This window comes from Gadus chalcogrammus, chromosome 18 (genome assembly GCF_026213295.1).
Source record: "Gadus chalcogrammus isolate NIFS_2021 chromosome 18, NIFS_Gcha_1.0, whole genome shotgun sequence".
Taxonomy (NCBI): domain Eukaryota; kingdom Metazoa; phylum Chordata; class Actinopteri; order Gadiformes; family Gadidae; genus Gadus; species Gadus chalcogrammus.
Genome location: NC_079429.1, coordinates 22674304 through 22693558, shown reverse-complemented (window position 1 = coordinate 22693558; position 19255 = coordinate 22674304). Strand labels below are relative to the sequence as shown.

General features: G+C 47.6%; 2 protein-coding genes and 1 non-coding gene across 3 annotated transcripts; 2 read left to right on the top strand and 1 right to left on the bottom strand.

Annotated features, from left to right (window-relative positions):
* The first annotated feature begins 1978 nt into the window (after positions 1-1978).
* On the top strand, positions 1979-2051 carry trnam-cau (transfer RNA methionine (anticodon CAU)). The gene has a single exon. It is a non-coding gene; the product is annotated as a tRNA-Met (tRNA).
* A 1484-nt stretch (positions 2052-3535) lies between these two features.
* On the top strand, positions 3536-10411 carry LOC130371072 (uncharacterized). The gene is made up of 13 exons (XM_056576702.1): positions 3536-3818; positions 4697-4840; positions 4924-5010; positions 5133-5219; positions 5383-5460; positions 5572-5739; positions 5834-6477; positions 6660-6987; positions 7244-8051; positions 8148-8357; positions 8656-8798; positions 9075-9092; positions 9182-10411. Exons 2-13 carry the CDS (start codon positions 4697-4699, stop codon positions 10409-10411), a joined length of 3945 nt encoding a protein of 1314 aa, XP_056432677.1. The 5' UTR covers positions 3536-3818.
* A 1477-nt stretch (positions 10412-11888) lies between these two features.
* On the bottom strand, positions 11889-18853 carry LOC130371071 (uncharacterized). The gene is made up of 12 exons (XM_056576701.1): positions 18571-18853; positions 17520-17663; positions 17350-17436; positions 17141-17227; positions 16900-16977; positions 16621-16788; positions 15883-16526; positions 15373-15700; positions 14309-15116; positions 14003-14212; positions 13208-13704; positions 11889-13118 (listed from the first exon to the last, which is right to left on the bottom strand). Exons 2-12 carry the CDS (start codon positions 17661-17663, stop codon positions 11889-11891), a joined length of 4281 nt encoding a protein of 1426 aa, XP_056432676.1. The 5' UTR covers positions 18571-18853.
* Positions 18854-19255: the final 402 nt, after the last annotated feature.

Here is a 19255-nt window from a genome sequence, read left to right as displayed (position 1 = left end):
ATCAATCAAAGCGCAAAAATTGCTCTAAGCCTTACTCTTGCTGTTCACTGGTTCCCTCGTTGGTGCAGTAGGCAGCAAGTCATTCGCATAATCTGAAGGTCGTGAGTTCGAGCCTCTCACAGGGCACAGATTTTTAGAAACGAAATAGTATCATATATTGTAAAAATGTTTGTAAAAAAAATCGGATACCAGTACCCGGTTTAAAGATTCTTGATTTCCAGGCTATCTTAATATTCTGAAGGTATTACTTCTGAGAACCTAGTTGCTTCTGGGAGGAAATGACTTGACAGCCATAAAACATGGCATTCCTAATTGTGTACAACAGTAGTTCAAATTCTCCTATTGATTTAACATGATACGTGTAACATGGATTTTAATTATACTCTGTATCGATCTTAGCGCAAAAATTGGTATGAGCCTGAAAGGTTGTGATTTATTTGCCTCTTTGGCGCAGTAGGCAGCGCGTCAGTCTCATAATCTGAAGGTCGTGAGTTCGAGCCTCACACGGGGCATAGAGTTTTAGAAACTAACAAGTATCATGCATTGTAAAAATGTATGTAAAAAAATCGGATACCCGTGCCCGGTTCAAAGAAACTTAATTTCCCGGCTGTCATGATATACTGAAGGAATTACTTATGAGAATCTTGTGGCTTCTGAGAAGAAATTACTTAAGAGCCATAACACATGGCATTCTTCATTGAGCACAACGGTAGTTAAATTTTTCATATTGATTTAACATAATATGTGTAACATGGATTTTTATTATACTTAATATCAATCTTTGCGCAAAAATTGCTCAAAGCCTGACTGTTGCTGTTCACTGGTTCCCTCGTTGGTGCAGTAGGCAGCAAGTCATTCGCATAATCTGAATGTCGTTAGTTCGAGCCTCTCACAGGGCACAGATTTTTAGAAACTAAATAGTATCATATATTGTAAAAATGTTTGTAAAAAAAATCGGATACCAGTGCCCGGTTTAAAGATTCTTGATTTCCAGGCTATCTTAATATTCTGAAGGTATTACTTCTGAGAACCTTGTTGCTTCTGGGAAGAAATGACTTGACAGCCATAAAACATGGCATTCCTAATTGTGTACAACAGTAGTTCAAATGTTCCTATTGATTTAACATGATACGTGTAACATGGATTTTTATAATACTTTGTATCGATCTTAGCGCAATAATTGGTATGAGCCTGAATGGTTATGATTCGGTTGCCTCGTTTGCGCAGTAGGCCAAGTCTCATAATCTGAAGATCGTGAGTTCGAGCCTCACACGGGGCATTGAGTTTTAGAAACTAACTAGTATCCTGCATTGTAAAAATGTTTGTAAAAAAATCGGATACCCGTGCCCGGTTTAAAGAAACTTCATTTCCAGGCTGTCTTAATGTACGGAAGGTATTACTTATGAGAATCTTGTGGCTTCTGAGAAGAAATTACTTGACAGCCATAAAACATGGCATCCTTAATTGAGTACAACAGTAGTTCAAGTTGTCATAATGATTTATATATTATGTGTTAGGTGGATTTTTATTATACTTAATATCAATCAAAGCGCAAAAATTGCTCTAAGCCTTACTCTTGCTGTTCACTGGTTCCCTCGTTGGTGCAGTAGGCAGCAAGTCATTCGCATAATCTGAAGGTTGTGAGTTCGAGCCTCTCACAGGGCACAGGTTTTTAGAAACGAAATAGTATCATATATTGTAAAAATGTTTGTAAAAAAAATCGGATACCAGTGCCCGGTTTAAAGATTCTTGATTTCCAGGCTATCTTAATATTCTGAAGGTATTACTTCTGAGAACCTTGTTGCTTCTGGGAAGAAATGACTTGACAGCCATAAAACATGGCATTCCTAATTGTGTACAACAGCAGTTCAAATTCTCCTATTGATTTAACATGATACGTGTAACATGGATTTTAATTATACACTGTATCGATCTTAGCGCAAAAATTGGTATGAGCCTGAATGGTTGTGATCTGGTTGCCTCGTTGGCGCAGTAGGCAGCGCGTCAGTCTCATAATCTGAAGGTCGTGAGTTCGAGCCTCACACGGGGCATAGTGTTTTAGAAACTAACAAGTATCATGCATTGTAAAAATGTTTGTAAAAAAATCGGATACCCGTGCCCGGTTCAAAGAAACTTCATTTCCCGGCTGTCATGATATACTGAAGGAATTACTTATGAGAATCTTGTGGCTTCTGAGAAGAAATTACTTGAGAGCCATAACACATGGCATTCTTCATTGAGCACAACAGTAGTTAAATTTTTCATATTGATTTAACATAATGTGTAACATGGATTTTTATTATACTTAATATCAATCTTAGCGCAAAAATTGCTGTAAGCCTGACTCTTGCTGCTCAATGGTTCCCATGTTGGTGCAGTAGGCAGCACGTCATTCTCATAATCTGATGGTCGTGAGTTCGAGCCTCTCACAGGGCACAGAGTATTAGAAACTAAATAGTATCATATATTGTAAAAATGTTTGTAAAAAAACCGGATACCAGTGCCCGGTTTAAAGATTCTTGATTTCCAGGCTATCATAATATTCTGAAGGTAATACTTCTGAGAACCTTGTTGCTTCTGGGAAGAAATGACTTGACAGCCATAAAACATGGCATTCCTAATTGTGTACAACAGTAGTTCAAATGTTCCTATTGATTTAACATGATACGTGTAACATGGATTTTTATAATACTTTGTATCGATCTTAGCGCAAAAATTGGTATGAGCCTGCATGGTTATGATTTGGTTGCCTCGTTTGCGCAGTAGGCCAAGTCTCATAATCTGAAGATCGTGAGTTCGAGCCTCACACGGGGCATTGAGTTTTAGAAACTAACTAGTATCATGCATTGTAAAAATGTTTGTAAAAAAATCGGATACCCGTGCCCGGTTTAAAGAAACTTCATTTCCAGGCTGTCTTAATGTACGGAAGGTATTACTTATGAGAATCTTGTGGCTTCTGAGAAGAAATTACTTGACAGCCATAAAACATGGCATCCTTAATTGAGTACAACAGTAGTTCAAGTTGTCATAATGATTTATATATTATGTGTCAGGTGGATTTTTATTATACTTAATATCAATCAAAGCGCAAAAATTGCTCTAAGCCTGACTCTTGCTGTTCACTGGTTCCCTCGTTGGTGCAGTAGGCAGCAAGTCATTCGCATAAACTGAAGGTCGTGAGTTCGAGCCTCTCACAGGGCACGGATTTTTAGAAACTAAATAGTATCATATATTGTAAAAATGTTTGTAAAAAAAATCGGATACCAGTGCCCGGTTTAAAGATTCTTGATTTCCAGGCTATCTTAATATTCTGAAGGTATTACTTCTGAGAACCTTGTTGCTTCTGGGAAGAAATGACTTGACAGCCATAAAACATGGCATTCCTAATTGTGTACAACAGGAGTTCAAATTCTCCTATTGATTTAACATGATACGTGTAACATGGATTTTTATAATACTCTGTATCGATCTTAGCGCAAAAATTGGTATGAGCCTGAATGGTTGTGATCTGGCTGCCTCGTTGGCGCTACCTAAATCCGATCCGTCTGCTTTTTAGATTCTGGATCGTCCAACCAAATCATCGGATTTCCAATATCTTTTCACCAGAATGACCAATCACACGTTCCACTGTCCATTTCTCTCCATTTCTCTTCCATATCTTTTCACCAGAATGACCAATCACACGTTCCACTGTCCATTTCTCTCCCTGCGCTAAGCCAATCACGGACAGGCTAGCGACGCTCCGAATTCGGAATGGATTTTAACTGTAGAACAAACCACACGTATTCAATCGTCATTCCTGAAAACGACTCTGTAAGGTAAGGGTTTGAATTACATTAAAACACATTTAACACATCCAATCGCGGAAATGATCCACCCTATAAATTCGGACAGGTCATGCTCTGGAAAAGGTAGCGGTAATAACGGTAGTAAGTACGCTCTTCTGAAAACTAGTCTGCAATGTAACTGTTTGCAATTTACATTACAACAAATGCTTTACATTTAAGAACCAATAAATCGCGGAAATTATCGACGTTATAAATTCGTTCTACTGAATATAGGGTATTACTTTATCCAAAAGTCTGACCGTGCGGATTGTCTTAGCTTGTCCGGACATGTCACTACTTTTCCTCGTCATTTCACTGACTTTGGTTAATTTACAAGCATGTTAGCATCGGTTTAACTTTACTAACTTGAAATGATCGACGATCTAAATTCGTTCTACTGAATATTGGTATTATTTAATCCAAAAGTCTGACCGTGCGGATTGTCTTACCTTGTCCGGACATGTCACTACTTTTCCTTGTCATTTCTCTGACTTTGGTTAATTTACTAGCATGTTAGCATCGGTTTAACTTTACGAACTTGGGTCAACTTCTTGTTAATTTATTGCATGTCAGCCTCAGTAGGAACTAGTAGTACGATTACGGTGAACGACCATTTTAATTCACCTGTACGGTGAACGACCATTTTAATTCACCTGTACGGTAAACAACCATTTTAGATTACATGGGGATATACTAGGGATTATTTTGTATGTATCACACATACACACACACACACACACACACACACACACACACACACACACACACACACACGTATATGTATATATATATATATATATATATATATATATATAGCATATGTCTTTGACAATGTATGGTAACTTGGCCATTCTTCCCCTTGTCTTCAGATGTCTACTAAGAAGCATCGATCCATGGGGTCTGAGGAGTGGGTGAGCCGCCTGAGGGCATTTGCCTCTTCTGGCACTTGGCCCTCCAGTGCAGGGAACAGGCCATCTCCAAAACAGGCCAAGTGGCACAACCTCTACCAGAAGGTAAGCTTTGCCCCGACAGTAAACCAAAACTCCAAAGTGAACCAATTGTGTCTAAGTAAATCATTCTTTTCAATTAATTACAGATTGAGAAGTGTCCCATGATGCTGCGTGGGCAGACCTTAATGTTAGGGATAGCCCAGACATGTACCTGTGGCTTTCACTCCCAGCAGGTAATATTGAGAGCCTGGTGAAATAAATGCATTTTGTAGGCTTACAATTTGTGATGTGGACAAAATCCCATATTGATTAGTATTAATGCTTGTTTAATGGTTTTATTGTTTCTGTCTGTCAGTCTGTGAGAAGCCCTGCAGCTACCTCTGCCTCCACCTCTGCTGCGCCTGCACGGAGCCCTGGGAGGCCTGCATTGACGCTGGCGATGGTGAATATTTCCATCACATTAAATACCATGTCATTCACCTGGTTAGCCATGATCAACTCATCTCAGATCTGTGTGTTTACATAACTTTCATGCGTATCACTGGTGTGTGTATAATGTCATTTTTAACACCATTTTATTAAGACTATTCTTGGTTGATTTTCAGTTTGAGAAAGCGCGGTTTGGTGGGACTTTGTCTGCTGCAGCCAAGCCGAATGTCAATCTGACCAGGAGGCCTGTTGAGGTAATTGATGTACCTATAGCTGTGCCTGATGCCTAAGAACACAGCCATACAGCCAACACTATCTTTGTTTTGTAATTGTACTTCATCGGCTCTGTTTCCCCCTCTTCCCAGCGTCCCTCCAGCCCTGCCACTGTCCCGTCTGGGAGAAGCACTCCATCCGCTACCCCACCTCGAGTGACGCCCCCTTCCAGTCCCAGATTCTACAGGCCTGTCTCCCCTTTCTCTCTGCCTCCATCCAGCCCCATCATGTCGGCGGCGAGGACCAGCTCTTCTCCTCTGGTTCGTGCAACTGTAATAACCTCTCTACAGGTCTTACATACTGTAGCGTGTAGCGGATAGATGATTTATGATCTTTTTCTTTTTCTTTATGTAGGTTGAATCAGATACGAGTCCTGCTCCTCCAGGTCTCCTCCCTGCTCCTCCAGGTCTCCTCCCTGCTCCTCCAGGTCTCCTCCCTGCTCCTCCAGGTCTCCTCCCTGCTCCTCCAGGTCTCCTCCCTGCTCCTCCAGGTCCCCTCCCTGCTCCTCCTGGTCCCCTCCCTGCTCCTCCTGGTCCCCTCCCTGCTCCTCCTCTTGCTGCTCAGTTCTGGCTGCCGGTGGAAATGAGGAAGACCATTCCCCAGCAGGACCAGCGCTGGATTGCATCCACGCTGTGGAGGAACCAGCGGCTGCGACCGGACGTCCAGCTCTGGTATGAGCCACCTGTTCCTGCCCTCATCTACAACCAGGTCCCATCACCAGACCGCTTTTTTATGCACCGGCTCCTGGTGTGGATGCCCTACCACCTGTGGAAGGTGAGGCTGTCCTGCCCCCAGTGCAAGGGGCAGCTCACCGGGGCCGGCATCCACAAGAGGGCACGGAAGGTCCTGGACGTGGACAGGTACTACCTGATGGTGACGGAGACCCTCAGGTGCAACTCCTCCAGTTGCATATCAAATTACCTGTCCACGAGCCAGACCGTCCTGGACCAGCTGAGCTTGGCTCTCCGCGGGGAGTTCCGCCTCATCCTGACCCGCAAGTGAGTTCAGATCATGAAAGCAAATATCTTTTTTCAGTAATCAGTAATCCAGCAAATAGCAATATTTGATCACACTAAACCCCATCAATATTAGATCAAAAATATTTATAACATTTTGCCCATAGAAAACTCTTTGTCCAGCCAAACTAAATAATTTGATACAATCATACCTGTCCACAAAGGTATGCGTGTGACATCCGTGTCATCCGGATGCTACGGGAGAGGACCCTCGGCAACAGCTCCACACGCCTGGCCAAACAGCTGCGGGAGAACCACGGCGAGGAGTGGCTGCAGCGGTTGGCCCGCTACATGGAGCTGGCCAATGACTTTGCCCGCAGGCCCGGTCTCTTCCCTGTGGTCTGTCAGAGCCCCCCCGAGCCTATCGCTGTCCCGACCAACAGGTGGCTCCTGACGGTGTACGGGAAGGACTTGATGAGCCGTATGGGTCACATCAAGGCCAGCATCACCTCCACCTTTGGCTCCATTTTAAAAATGGATTCTACAAAGAAGGTAAAAAGGACATCAGTAATAATGCATCAACAATATATGAAATGGGTTTTCTCATAACACCATATCCCAGCTTGGGAGCCATTGAAGTTATAGTCACAAATGTGTCAATGTTTATTTGATGTGCATTTTTGCGTGTGTAAATGCCTCTTTTATATGTTTATTCCTAGATATATATTTTGCTTCTGTTTTGTTCTTATTCTAATTTATATTACTGTTTTGAAAGCACTCTGAATTAGTTTATTCTGATTAATTCCAGATGACCAAAAAGCTGGCTGGAGCCGCCAAGGGGACGGCGCTCTGGGTGTCCTCCGTCAGCAACGAGAAGGGGCAGGTCCTGATCAGCGTCCTGACAGCCCAGGAGGGACCTGGACTGGACCGGATGGTGTCAGGCCTCATCAGGCGCTACAGCGAGGCGGGCGTGGCTCCCCCTATACTCCTCTATGTGGACTGTGGCTGCTGCAAGGAGACGGGAGGGGAGAGCAAGCTGCAGGCCAGGTTCGGCGGCTGGCCAGACCTCGTCATCCGGCTGGACATCTGGCACTTCCTTCGGCGGCTTGCGGCCGGATGCACGACCGACGCCCACGCCCTGTACCCCATCTTCATGGCCACGCTCTCCGTCTGCCTGTTTGAGTGGGACCCTGAAGATGTGGCCCTTCTGCGCCACGCCAAGAGGGAGGAGCTCCGGAGGGAGGGTGTGCCCGGCATCTCCGAGGCTCTGGTGGACAGCCGGTTGACCAAGGCCCAGTTGGCGCTGTACTGCAGGCGGAGGACCCGTGGAGAGGAGGCCACCATCCGCCAGGTGGAGGCCCTGCTGCAGGAGCTGATGGGGGACAAAGGCAGGGACCTGCTGGGTGTTCCCCTCCTGGACCGGGTGAGGATGGAGCACATCTGGCGGGTTCAGAAGAGGCACGTCAAGTGCATCCAGGACCTGCCAGGTGTGCCTCTGTACACAAAGACCGGCACCACCACCACCAAGGACGGCGTCGTCCTCACCAAATACAGGTGTGCGCGAGGTTCAACGTCACTGGAGTCCTTCCACTGCCACCTGAACCGCTTTATTCCAGGTGAGTTTTAATGGCATCACCAGCGTCTAACACACTGACGACCATTTACTTTTATTGGTAATACATGTTTTACAATACAATATTCTGTACTTTCAGGGACCCAGGCCAATGACCTGAACTTCCAGCTCTACTTGCTGGACGGGCTGAACCGGTGGAACCAGGACCGGGCTGCTGCTGCTGTGGCTGAGAAGATGTCCGCTCTCCTCAGCTACTCAGGGGATCTGGTGCACTGTGTGAACACATTTGGCACCAATGTGTTTGGACAGATGTTTGTCCCCTCTTTCCGCCTCCCCAGCAAGTACACTGGTAAGTTGCACTGAATACTGAATGCGTCACACTGGGACATGAAATGACGACCAGGCATGTATACGTTTATAATGAAATGTTGTTAATTATGCAAAACAGATTTGATTCACATATTTGCATATTCTGTCGTCCAATCTGTCATCATAAATATGTTAACAAGTCACAACAAGAAGATGCTATAATCAAATAATGAATGGGGGCTGCTCACTTTCTATCTATATTCAGACCAACATTAATATGGGTTCCACACATGTTGATGTACTTATTCTGCTAATCACAATGTTGTTTTCATTCCCAGGAGAGTTGATAGGCATTGACTACCTCTACATGCAGACGGGGAAGTGCATGCAGGACATGGATCCTGAGGGGGAGGAGACGGAGCAGCTGCTGGAGGACCTGGGCGACGAGGCAGAGGATGAGGGCTTCACAGACGACACCGAGGCTAGTCTGGAGCTCTTCTCTGCCCTCATTTCACTACCACCTGCTCAGCCCTCCACCAGTGGTTCCTGGTCCGCTGCTCCACCTCCTCCTTCTCCATCACCACCGGCTCAGCCCTCCACCAGTGGTTCCTGGTCCGCTGCTCCACCTCCTCCTTCTCCTCCACCACCGGCTCAGCCCTCCACCAGTGGTTCCTGGTCCGCTGCTCCACCTCCTCCTTCTCCACCACCACCTCCACCTGCGTCATCTGCTGTCACCGCTCTGGGTGCCGCCCCACAGGTTCCTGTTGAGCAGTTGGTAAGTACCTTTGAGAAATAGTGAAACATAACATTTAGATTTCTTTCCTATTTGTCCAGCATCGATGTTAAAATGGTTTTATTTTTCAGGCAGTGGATGAAAACAACATCCCGGGCCTGGAGAGGGTGGACCACCTAGCCGAGTATCTGGTGGGGCTGAGGAGCCAGACCAGCCTGGCCCTCAGCAACCGGGATGTCGGCATCATCGTCGGCCTGTGGGAGGAGCTGCTGCCCTACGACCAGCAGAAGGCGGTGTACCATGCACGGCACCAGGACAGGCTGCTGACGGGGCGCTTCAGGTCGCCGAAGAAGAAGGGAGAGTTCACGTCGGGTGTGGACAGTTTGCGGAGATGCACCATAACAGCGAGTGCATCTCCTGCACAGTGGCCTTCATGCTGCCGCCTGGTTGATGCCATCTGTGTTAGGCTCTGCACCCTCCACCCTTCCCCTACCAAGAAGGGGAAGGGGTACCTCTCAAGGTGGAGTCTGATCCTGAGGGACTACCGCAGGATCAGACAGCTCATCCTGGCCAACGGGGCCGTGATGTCCACCACCAGCCTGCAGCTGGTTGAGGTGAACCAGACCACCCTCATCCAGTGGCACAACAGGAGGGTGGCCAGGCAGGGTGTCTCCGTGTTGTGCCAGGGTGTGGACCTGCCTGCCCCTGTGCCTGTTGCCACCGTGGTCTTACCTCCGGGTATGGACCGCCCCGCTGTGGCTCCTCAAACCCCGGGCCTGGTGAAATATTCCTACCACCTCCCGGAGAGCACAGCGGGGCGGGCCAAAATGAACCGGAGGGCCACAGCCACTGCCACCGCAGCCGTAGCACCAGCACCAGCACCGGCACCAGCACCAGCAACGGCACCTGCAACGGCTGTAAGGCCCAGGATGAAGACAGCCCAGAGGCGGCTGTTTCCCTGTCCTCCCACCCCTGCCCCTGTCATCAGCAGCACCCCTGCTCCATTTGTTTTTGCCCTCCCCCGGGCCCCTGCTCCATTTGTTTTTGCCCTCCCCCGGGCCCCTACTCTCTCCGGCACTCCTGCCCTCACCCAATCCCTCCCTAGCACATCATTCCTCCCGGTAAACCCCCTGTTGCGCTACCCTCACGCCCAGCCCCCCATTATGTTTGCTGTCCCCTCAGCAGTGCCTCCTGCAGAACGGAAGAGGCCTTACAACAGGACTGGGGAGGCAAATAAATGCAGGAGGTGTGGGGAGCCCCGGAGTGCAGCGACTGGCCACAGCCAGTACAAGGGGAAAATCTACTGCCCCTCCTCCGAGTCCCTGACCAAGGAGCAGTGGTTGGCGGAGAGGAGGAAATAAGATTACCAGTGTATAGTATCTATGTTATATGTTAAAATAAACATGTTTATATATTAACAAATGTTTTAAGAATTATTTGCTGGTCATCTTATTCGAATCATTAGCCAGATCCACACCACAAGAGGAAGCACCATACTACTATTGCAATATAATATGCACACAAAAGGATTTATAGTTGAAATACTTGTAGGTTGAAGATGGAGGCTAAATTGAGCCCACAGGTCACGATACAAATAACTAAACAAGTAGCTTGCTAAAGAGTGCACAGGTGTGCTGTGAATAGCTGTATGGCTACAACAATAGTGGAAAAGAAAGTAACATATTCATTAGAATATTCCCATTAAAATAAGTGCATATGTGTGTCAATGGAGGGCAAGGGTAATTATATTTGCGCAAGAGATCTTGAGTACATCCATGAATGAACCAAAAAAAATGTTTGTCACCGGTGGGACTTGAACCGCCGACCTTCTGTTCCAAGGCTGAAGAATTGCAAACAAAACTCCACATTCTCAGGTTTTTATTAGTTTTTTATTGTAATGAAATGTTTTTTTGTAATTTATGTCCTAAATTTCTCTCAATCCCTTCCCTTTCCCCTTTTTCTCCCTTTGTCCTCTCTTTTTCCTCTCTTTTTCCCCTTTTTCTCCCTTTTTCCTCTCTTTTTCCTTCCTTTTCTTCTCCCCCCCTTCTCCCCCCTTTCCTTCCTTCTTCCCCCCCCTTAAAAGACTATTGTTCCCCAGCTTTGGCGCAAGCTGGGGAACAATAGTCTTTTAAGGGGGGGGAAGAAGGAAGGAAAGGGGGGAGAAGGGGGGGAGAAGAAAAGGAAGGAAAAAGAGAGGAAAAAGGGAGAAAAAGGGGAAAAAGAGAGGACAAAGGGAGAAAAAGGGGAAAGGGAAGGGAATGAGAGAAATTTAGGACATAAATTACAAAAAAACATTTCATTACATAAAAAACTAATAAAAACCTGAGAATGTGGAGTTTTGTTTGCAATTCTTCAGCCTTGGAACAGAAGGTCGGCGGTTCAAGTCCCACCGGTGACAAACATTTTTTTTGGTTAATTCATGGATGTACTCAAGATCTCTTGCGCAAATATAATTACCCTTGCCCTCCATTGACACACATATGCACTTATTTTAATGGGAATATTCTAATGAATATGTTACTTTCTTTTCCACTATTGTTGTAGCCATACAGCTATTCACAGCACACCTGTGCACTCTTTAGCAAGCTACTTGTTTAGTTATTATTTGTATTGTGACCTGTGGGCTCAATTTAGCCTCCATCTTCAACCTACAAGTATTTCAACTATAAATCATTTTGTGTGCATATTATATTGCAATAGTAGTATGTTGCTTCCTCTTGTGGAGTGGATCTGGCTAATGATTCGAATAAGATGACCAGCAAATAATTCTTAAAACATTTGTTAATATATAAACATGTTTATTTTAACATATAACATAGATACTATACACTGGTAATCTTATTTCCTCCTCTCCGCCAACCACTGCTCCTTGGTCAGGGACTCGGAGGAGGGGCAGTAGATTTTCCCCTTGTACTGGCTGTGGCCAGTCGCTGCACTCCGGGGCTCCCCACACCTCCTGCATTTATTTGCCTCCCCAGTCCTGTTGTAAGGCCTCTTCCGTTCTGCAGGAGGCACTGCTGAGGGGACAGCAAACATAATGGGGGGCTGGGCGTGAGGGTAGCGCAACAGGGGGTTTACCGGGAGGAATGATGTGCTAGGGAGGGATTGGGTGAGGGCAGGAGTGCCGGAGAGAGTAGGGGCCCGGGGGAGGGCAAAAACAAATGGAGCAGGGGCCCGGGGGAGGGCAAAAACAAATGGAGCAGGGGTGCTGCTGATGACAGGGGCAGGGGTGGGAGGACAGGGAAACAGCCGCCTCTGGGCTGTCTTCATCCTGGGCCTTACAGCCGTTGCAGGTGCCGTTGCTGGTGCTGGTGCCGGTGCTGGTGCTGGTGCTACGGCTGCGGTGGCAGTGGCTGTGGCCCTCCGGTTCATTTTGGCCCGCCCCGCTGTGCTCTCCGGGAGGTGGTAGGAATATTTCACCAGGCCCGGGGTTTGAGGAGCCACAGCGGGGCGGTCCATACCCGGAGGTAAGACCACGGTGGCAACAGGCACAGGGGCAGGCAGGTCTACACCCTGGCACAACACGGAGACACCCTGCCTGGCCACCCTCCTGTTGTGCCACTGGATGAGGGTGGTCTGGTTCACCTCAACCAGCTGCAGGCTGGTGGTGGACATCACGGCCCCGTTGGCCAGGATGAGCTGTCTGATCCTGCGGTAGTCCCTCAGGATCAGACTCCACCTTGAGAGGTACCCCTTCCCCTTCTTGGTAGGGGAAGGGTGGAGGGTGCAGAGCCTAACACAGATGGCATCAACCAGGCGGCAGCATGAAGGCCACTGTGCAGGAGATGCACTCGCTGTTATGGTGCATCTCCGCAAACTGTCCACACCCGACGTGAACTCTCCCTTCTTCTTCGGCGACCTGAAGCGCCCCGTCAGCAGCCTGTCCTGGTGCCGTGCATGGTACACCGCCTTCTGCTGGTCGTAGGGCAGCAGGTCCTCCCACAGGCCGACGATGATGCCGACATCCCGGTTGCTGAGGGCCAGGCTGGTCTGGCTCCTCAGCCCCACCAGATACTCGGCTAGGCGGTCCACCCTCTCCAGGCCCGGGATGTTGTTTTCATCCACTGCCTGAAAAATAAAACCATTTTAACATCGATGCTGGACAAATAGGAAAGAAATCGAAATGTTATGTTTCACTATTGCTCAAAGGTACTTACCAACTGCTCAACAGGAACCTGTGGGGCGGCACCCGGAGCGGTGACAGCAGATGACGCAGGTGGAGGTGGTGGTGGAGAAGGAGGAGGTGGAGCAGCGGACCAGGAACCACTGGTGGAGGGCTGAGCCGGTGGTGGAGGAGAAGGAGGAGGTGGAGCAGCGGACCAGGAACCACTGGTGGAGGGCTGAGCCGGTGGTGGTGGAGAAGGAGGAGGTGGAGCAGCGGACCAGGAACCACTGGTGGAGGGCTGAGCCGGTGGTGGAGAAGGAGGAGGTGGAGCAGCGGACCAGGAACCACTGGTGGAGGGCTGAGCAGGTGGTAGTGAAATGAGGGCAGAGAAGAGCTCCAGACTAGCCTCGGTGTCGTCTGTGAAGCCCTCATCCTCTGCCTCGTCGCCCAGGTCCTCCAGCAGCTGCTCCGTCTCCTCCCCCTCAGGATCCATGTCCTGCATGCACTTCCCCGTCTGCATGTAGAGGTAGTCAATGCCTATCAACTCTCCTGGGAATGAAAACAACATTTTGATTAGCAGAATAAGTACATCAACATGTGTGGAACCCATATTAATGTTGGTCTGAATATAGATAGAAAGTGAGCAGCCCCCATTCATTATTTGATTATAGCACCTTCTTGTTGTGACTTGTTAACATATTTATGATGACAGATTGGACGACAGAATATGCAAATATGTGAATCTAATCTGTTTTGCATAATTAACAACATTTCATTATAAACGTATACATGCCTGGTCGTCATTTCATGTCCCAGTGTAAAGCATTCAGTATTCAGTGCAACTTACCAGTGTACTTGCTGGGGAGGCGGAAAGAGGGGACAAACATCTGTCCAAACACATTGGTGCCAAATGTGTTCACACAGTGTACCAGATCCCCTGAGTAGCTGAGGAGAGCGGACATCTTCTCAGCCACAGCAGCAGCAGCCCGGTCCTGGTTCCACCGGTTCAGCCCGTCCAGCAAGTAGAGCTGGAAGTTCAGGTCATTGGCCTGGGTCCCTGAAAGTACAGAATATTGTATTGTAAAACATGTATTACCAATAAAAGTAAATGGTCGTCAGTGTGTTAGACGCTGGTGATGCCATTAAAACTCACCTGGAATAAAGCGGTTCAGGTGGCAGTGGAAGGACTCCAGTGACGTTGAACCTCGCGCACACCTGTATTTGGTGAGGACGACGCCGTCCTTGGTGGTGGTGGTGCCGGTCTCTGTGTACAGAGGCACACCTGGCAGGTCCTGGATGCACTTGACGTGCCTCTTCTGAACCCGCCAGATGTGCTCCATCCTCACCTGGTCCAGGAGGGGAACACCCAGCAGGTCCCTGCCTTTGTCCCCCATCAGCTCCTGCAGCAGGGCCTCCACCTGGCGGATGGTGGCCTCCTCTCCACGGGTCCTCCGCCTGCAGTACAGCGCCAACTGGGCCTTGGTCAACCGGCTGTCCACCAGAGCCTCGGAGATGCCGGGCACACCCTCCCTCCGGAGCTCCTCCCTCTTGGCGTGGCGCAGAAGGGCCACATCTTCAGGGTCCCACTCAAACAGGCAGACGGAGAGCGTGGCCATGAAGATGGGGTACAGGGCGTGGGCGTCGGTCGTGCATCCGGCCGCAAGCCGCCGAAGGAAGTGCCAGATGTCCAGCCGGATGACGAGGTCTGGCCAGCCGCCGAACCTGGCCTGCAGCTTGCTCTCCCCTCCCGTCTCCTTGCAGCAGCCACAGTCCACATAGAGGAGTATAGGGGGAGCCACGCCCGCCTCGCTGTAGCGCCTGATGAGGCCTGACACCATCCGGTCCAGTCCAGGTCCCTCCTGGGCTGTCAGGACGCTGATCAGGACCTGCCCCTTCTCGTTGCTGACGGAGGACACCCAGAGCGCCGTCCCCTTGGCGGCTCCAGCCAGCTTTTTGGTCATCTGGAATTAATCAGAATAAACTAATTCAGAGTGCTTTCAAAACAGTAATATAAATTAGAATAAGAACAAAACAGAAGCAAAATATATATCTAGGAATAAACATATAAAAGAGGCATTTACACACGCAAAAATGCACATCAAATAAACATTGACACATTTGTGACTATAACTTCAATGGCTCCCAAGCTGGGATATGGTGTTATGAGAAAACCCATTTCATATATTGTTGATGCATTATTACTGATGTCCTTTTTACCTTCTTTGTAGAATCCATTTTTAAAATGGAGCCAAAGGTGGAGGTGATGCTGGCCTTGATGTGACCCATACGGCTCATCAAGTCCTTCCCGTACACCGTCAGGAGCCACCTGTTGGTCGGGACAGCGATAGGCTCGGGGGGGCTCTGACAGACCACAGGGAAGAGACCGGGCCTGCGGGCAAAGTCATTGGCCAGCTCCATGTAGCGGGCCAACCGCTGCAGCCACTCCTCGCCGTGGTTCTCCCGCAGCTGTTTGGCCAGGCGTGTGGAGCTGTTGCCGAGGGTCCTCTCCCGTAGCATCCGGATGACACGGATGTCACACGCATACCTTTGTGGACAGGTATGATTGTATCAAATTATTTAGTTTGGCTGGACAAAGAGTTTTCTATGGGCAAAATGTTATAAATATTTTTGATCTAATATTGATGGGGTTTAGTGTGATCAAATATTGCTATTTGCTGGATTACTGATTACTGAAAAAATATATTTGCTTTCATGATCTGAACTCACTTGCGGGTCAGGATGAGGCGGAACTCCCCGCGGAGAGCCAAGCTCAGCTGGTCCAGGACGGTCTGGCTCGTGGACAGGTAATTTGATATGCAACTGGAGGAGTTGCACCTGAGGGTCTCCGTCACCATCAGGTAGTACCTGTCCACGTCCAGGACCTTCCGTGCCCTCTTGTGGATGCCGGCCCCGGTGAGCTGCCCCTTGCACTGGGGGCAGGACAGCCTCACCTTCCACAGGTGGTAGGGCATCCACACCAGGAGCCGGTGCATAAAAAAGCGGTCTGGTGATGGGACCTGGTTGTAGATGAGGGCAGGAACAGGTGGCTCATACCAGAGCTGGACGTCCGGTCGCAGCCGCTGGTTCCTCCACAGCGTGGATGCAATCCAGCGCTGGTCCTGCTGGGGAATGGTCTTCCTCATTTCCACCGGCAGCCAGAACTGAGCAGCAAGAGGAGGAGCAGGGAGGGGACCAGGAGGAGCAGGGAGGGGACCAGGAGGAGCAGGGAGGGGACCTGGAGGAGCAGGGAGGAGACCTGGAGGAGCAGGGAGGAGACCTGGAGGAGCAGGGAGGAGACCTGGAGGAGCAGGGAGGAGACCTGGAGGAGCAGGGAGGAGACCTGGAGGAGCAGGACTCGTATCTGATTCAACCTACATAAAGAAAAAGAAAAAGATCATAAATCATCTATCCGCTACACGCTACAGTATGTAAGACCTGTAGAGAGGTTATTACAGTTGCACGAACCAGAGGAGAAGAGCTGGTCCTCGCCGCCGACATGATGGGGCTGGATGGAGGCAGAGAGAAAGGGGAGACAGGCCTGTAGAATCTGGGACTGGAAGGGGGCGTCACTCGAGGTGGGGTAGCGGATGGAGTGCTTCTCCCAGACGGGACAGTGGCAGGGCTGGAGGGACGCTGGGAAGAGGGGGAAACAGAGCCGATGAAGTACAATTACAAAACAAAGATAGTGTTGGCTGTATGGCTGTGTTCTTAGGCATCAGGCACAGCTATAGGTACATCAATTACCTCAACAGGCCTCCTGGTCAGATTGACATTCGGCTTGGCTGCAGCAGACAAAGTCCCACCAAACCGCGCTTTCTCAAACTGAAAATCAACCAAGAATAGTCTTAATAAAATGGTGTTAAAAATGACATTATACACACACCAGTGATACGCATGAAAGTTATGTAAACACACAGATCTGAGATGAGTTGATCATGGCTAACCAGGTGAATGACATGGTATTTAATGTGATGGAAATATTCACCATCGCCAGCGTCAATGCAGGCCTCCCAGGGCTCCGTGCAGGCGCAGCAGAGGTGGAGGCAGAGGTAGCTGCAGGGCTTCTCACAGACTGACAGACAGAAACAATAAAACCATTAAACAAGCATTAATACTAATCAATATGGGATTTTGTCCACATCACAAATTGTAAGCCTACAAAATGCATTTATTTCACCAGGCTCTCAATATTACCTGCTGGGAGTGAAAGCCACAGGTACATGTCTGGGCTATCCCTAACATTAAGGTCTGCCCACGCAGCATCATGGGACACTTCTCAATCTGTAATTAATTGAAAAGAATGATTTACTTAGACACAATTGGTTCACTTTGGAGTTTTGGTTTACTGTTGGGGCAAAGCTTACCTTCTGGTAGAGGTTGTGCCACTTGGCCTGTTTTGGAGATGGCCTGTTCCCTGCACTGGAGGGCCAAGTGCCAGAAGAGGCAAATGCCCTCAGGCGGCTCACCCACTCCTCAGACCCCATGGATCGATGCTTCTTAGTAGACATCTGAAGACAAGGGGAAGAATGGCCAAGTTACCATACATTGTCAAAGACATATGCTATATATATATATATATATATATATATATATATATATATATATATACATATACGTGTGTGTGTGTGTGTGTGTGTGTGTGTGTGTGTGTGTGTGTGTGTGTGTGTGTGTGTGTATGTGTGATACATACAAAATAATCCCTAGTATATCCCCATGTAATCTAAAATGGTTGTTTACCGTACAGGTGAATTAAAATGGTCGTTCACCGTACAGGTGAATTAAAATGGTCGTTCACCGTAATCGTACTACTAGTTCCTACTGAGGCTGACATGCAATAAATTAACAAGAAGTTGACCCAAGTTCGTAAAGTTAAACCGATGCTAACATGCTAGTAAATTAACCAAAGTCAGTGAAATGACAAGGAAAAGTAGTGACATGTCCGGACAAGGTAAGACAATCCGCACGGTCAGACTTTTGGATTAAATAATACCAATATTCAGTAGAACGAATTTAGATCGTCGATCATTTCAAGTTAGTAAAGTTAAACCGATGCTAACATGCTTGTAAATTAACCAAAGTCAGTGAAATGACGAGGAAAAGTAGTGACATGTCCGGACAAGCTAAGACAATCCGCACGGTCAGACTTTTGGATAAAGTAATACCCTATATTCAGTAGAACGAATTTATAACGTCGATAATTTCCGCGATTTATTGGTTCTTAAATGTAAAGCATTTGTTGTAATGTAAATTGCAAACAGTTACATTGCAGACTAGTTTTCAGAAGAGCGTACTTACTACCGTTATTACCGCTACCTTTTCCAGAGCATGACCTGTCCGAATTTATAGGGTGGATCATTTCCGCGATTGGATGTGTTAAATGTGTTAAATGTGTTTTAATGTAATTCAAACCCTTACCTTACAGAGTCGTTTTCAGGAATGACGATTGAATACGTGTGGTTTGTTCTACAGTTAAAATCCATTCCGAATTCGGAGCGTCGCTAGCCTGTCCGTGATTGGCTTAGCGCAGGGAGAGAAATGGACAGTGGAACGTGTGATTGGTCATTCTGGTGAAAAGATATGGAAGAGAAATGGAGAGAAATGGACAGTGGAACGTGTGATTGGTCATTCTGGTGAAAAGATATTGGAAATCCGATGATTTGGTTGGACGATCCAGAATCTAAAAAGCAGACGGATCGGATTTAGGTAGCGCCAACGAGGCAACCAGATCACAACCATTCAGGCTCATACCAATGTTTGCGCTAAGATCGATACAGAGTATAATTAAAATCCATGTTACACGTATCATGTTAAATCAATAGGAGAATTTGAACTACTGTTGTACACAATTAGGAATGCCATGTTTTATGGCTGTCAAGTCATTTCTTCCCAGAAGCAACAAGGTTCTCAGAAGTAATACCTTCAGAATATTAAGATAGCCTGGAAATCAAGAATCTTTAAACCGGGCACTGGTATCCAATTTTTTTTACAAACATTTTTACAATATATGATACTATTTAGTTTCTAAAACTCTGTCAAGTCATTTCTTCCCAGAAGCAACAAGGTTCTCAGAAGTAATACCTTCAGAATATTAAGATAGCCT

What these genes read in the sequence shown, in the direction of transcription:
- LOC130371072 (XM_056576702.1), top strand. Translation starts at nt 4,697, where the DNA reads ATGTCTACTAAGAAGCATCGATCCATGGGGTCTGAGGAGTGGGTGAGC. An exon ending in GGCACAACCTCTACCAGAAG is followed by an intron (nt 4,841 to 4,923) that starts GTAAGCTTTGCC and finishes AATTAATTACAG; the next exon opens with ATTGAGAAGTGTCCCATGAT. An exon ending in CGCCTCATCCTGACCCGCAA is followed by an intron (nt 6,478 to 6,659) that starts GTGAGTTCAGAT and finishes CTGTCCACAAAG; the next exon opens with GTATGCGTGTGACATCCGTG.
- LOC130371071 (XM_056576701.1), bottom strand. Translation starts at nt 17,663, where the DNA reads ATGTCTACTAAGAAGCATCGATCCATGGGGTCTGAGGAGTGGGTGAGC. An exon ending in GGACCAGCTCTTCTCCTCTG is followed by an intron (nt 16,527 to 16,620) that starts GTTCGTGCAACT and finishes TTCTTTATGTAG; the next exon opens with GTTGAATCAGATACGAGTCC. An exon ending in CGCCTCATCCTGACCCGCAA is followed by an intron (nt 15,701 to 15,882) that starts GTGAGTTCAGAT and finishes CTGTCCACAAAG; the next exon opens with GTATGCGTGTGACATCCGTG.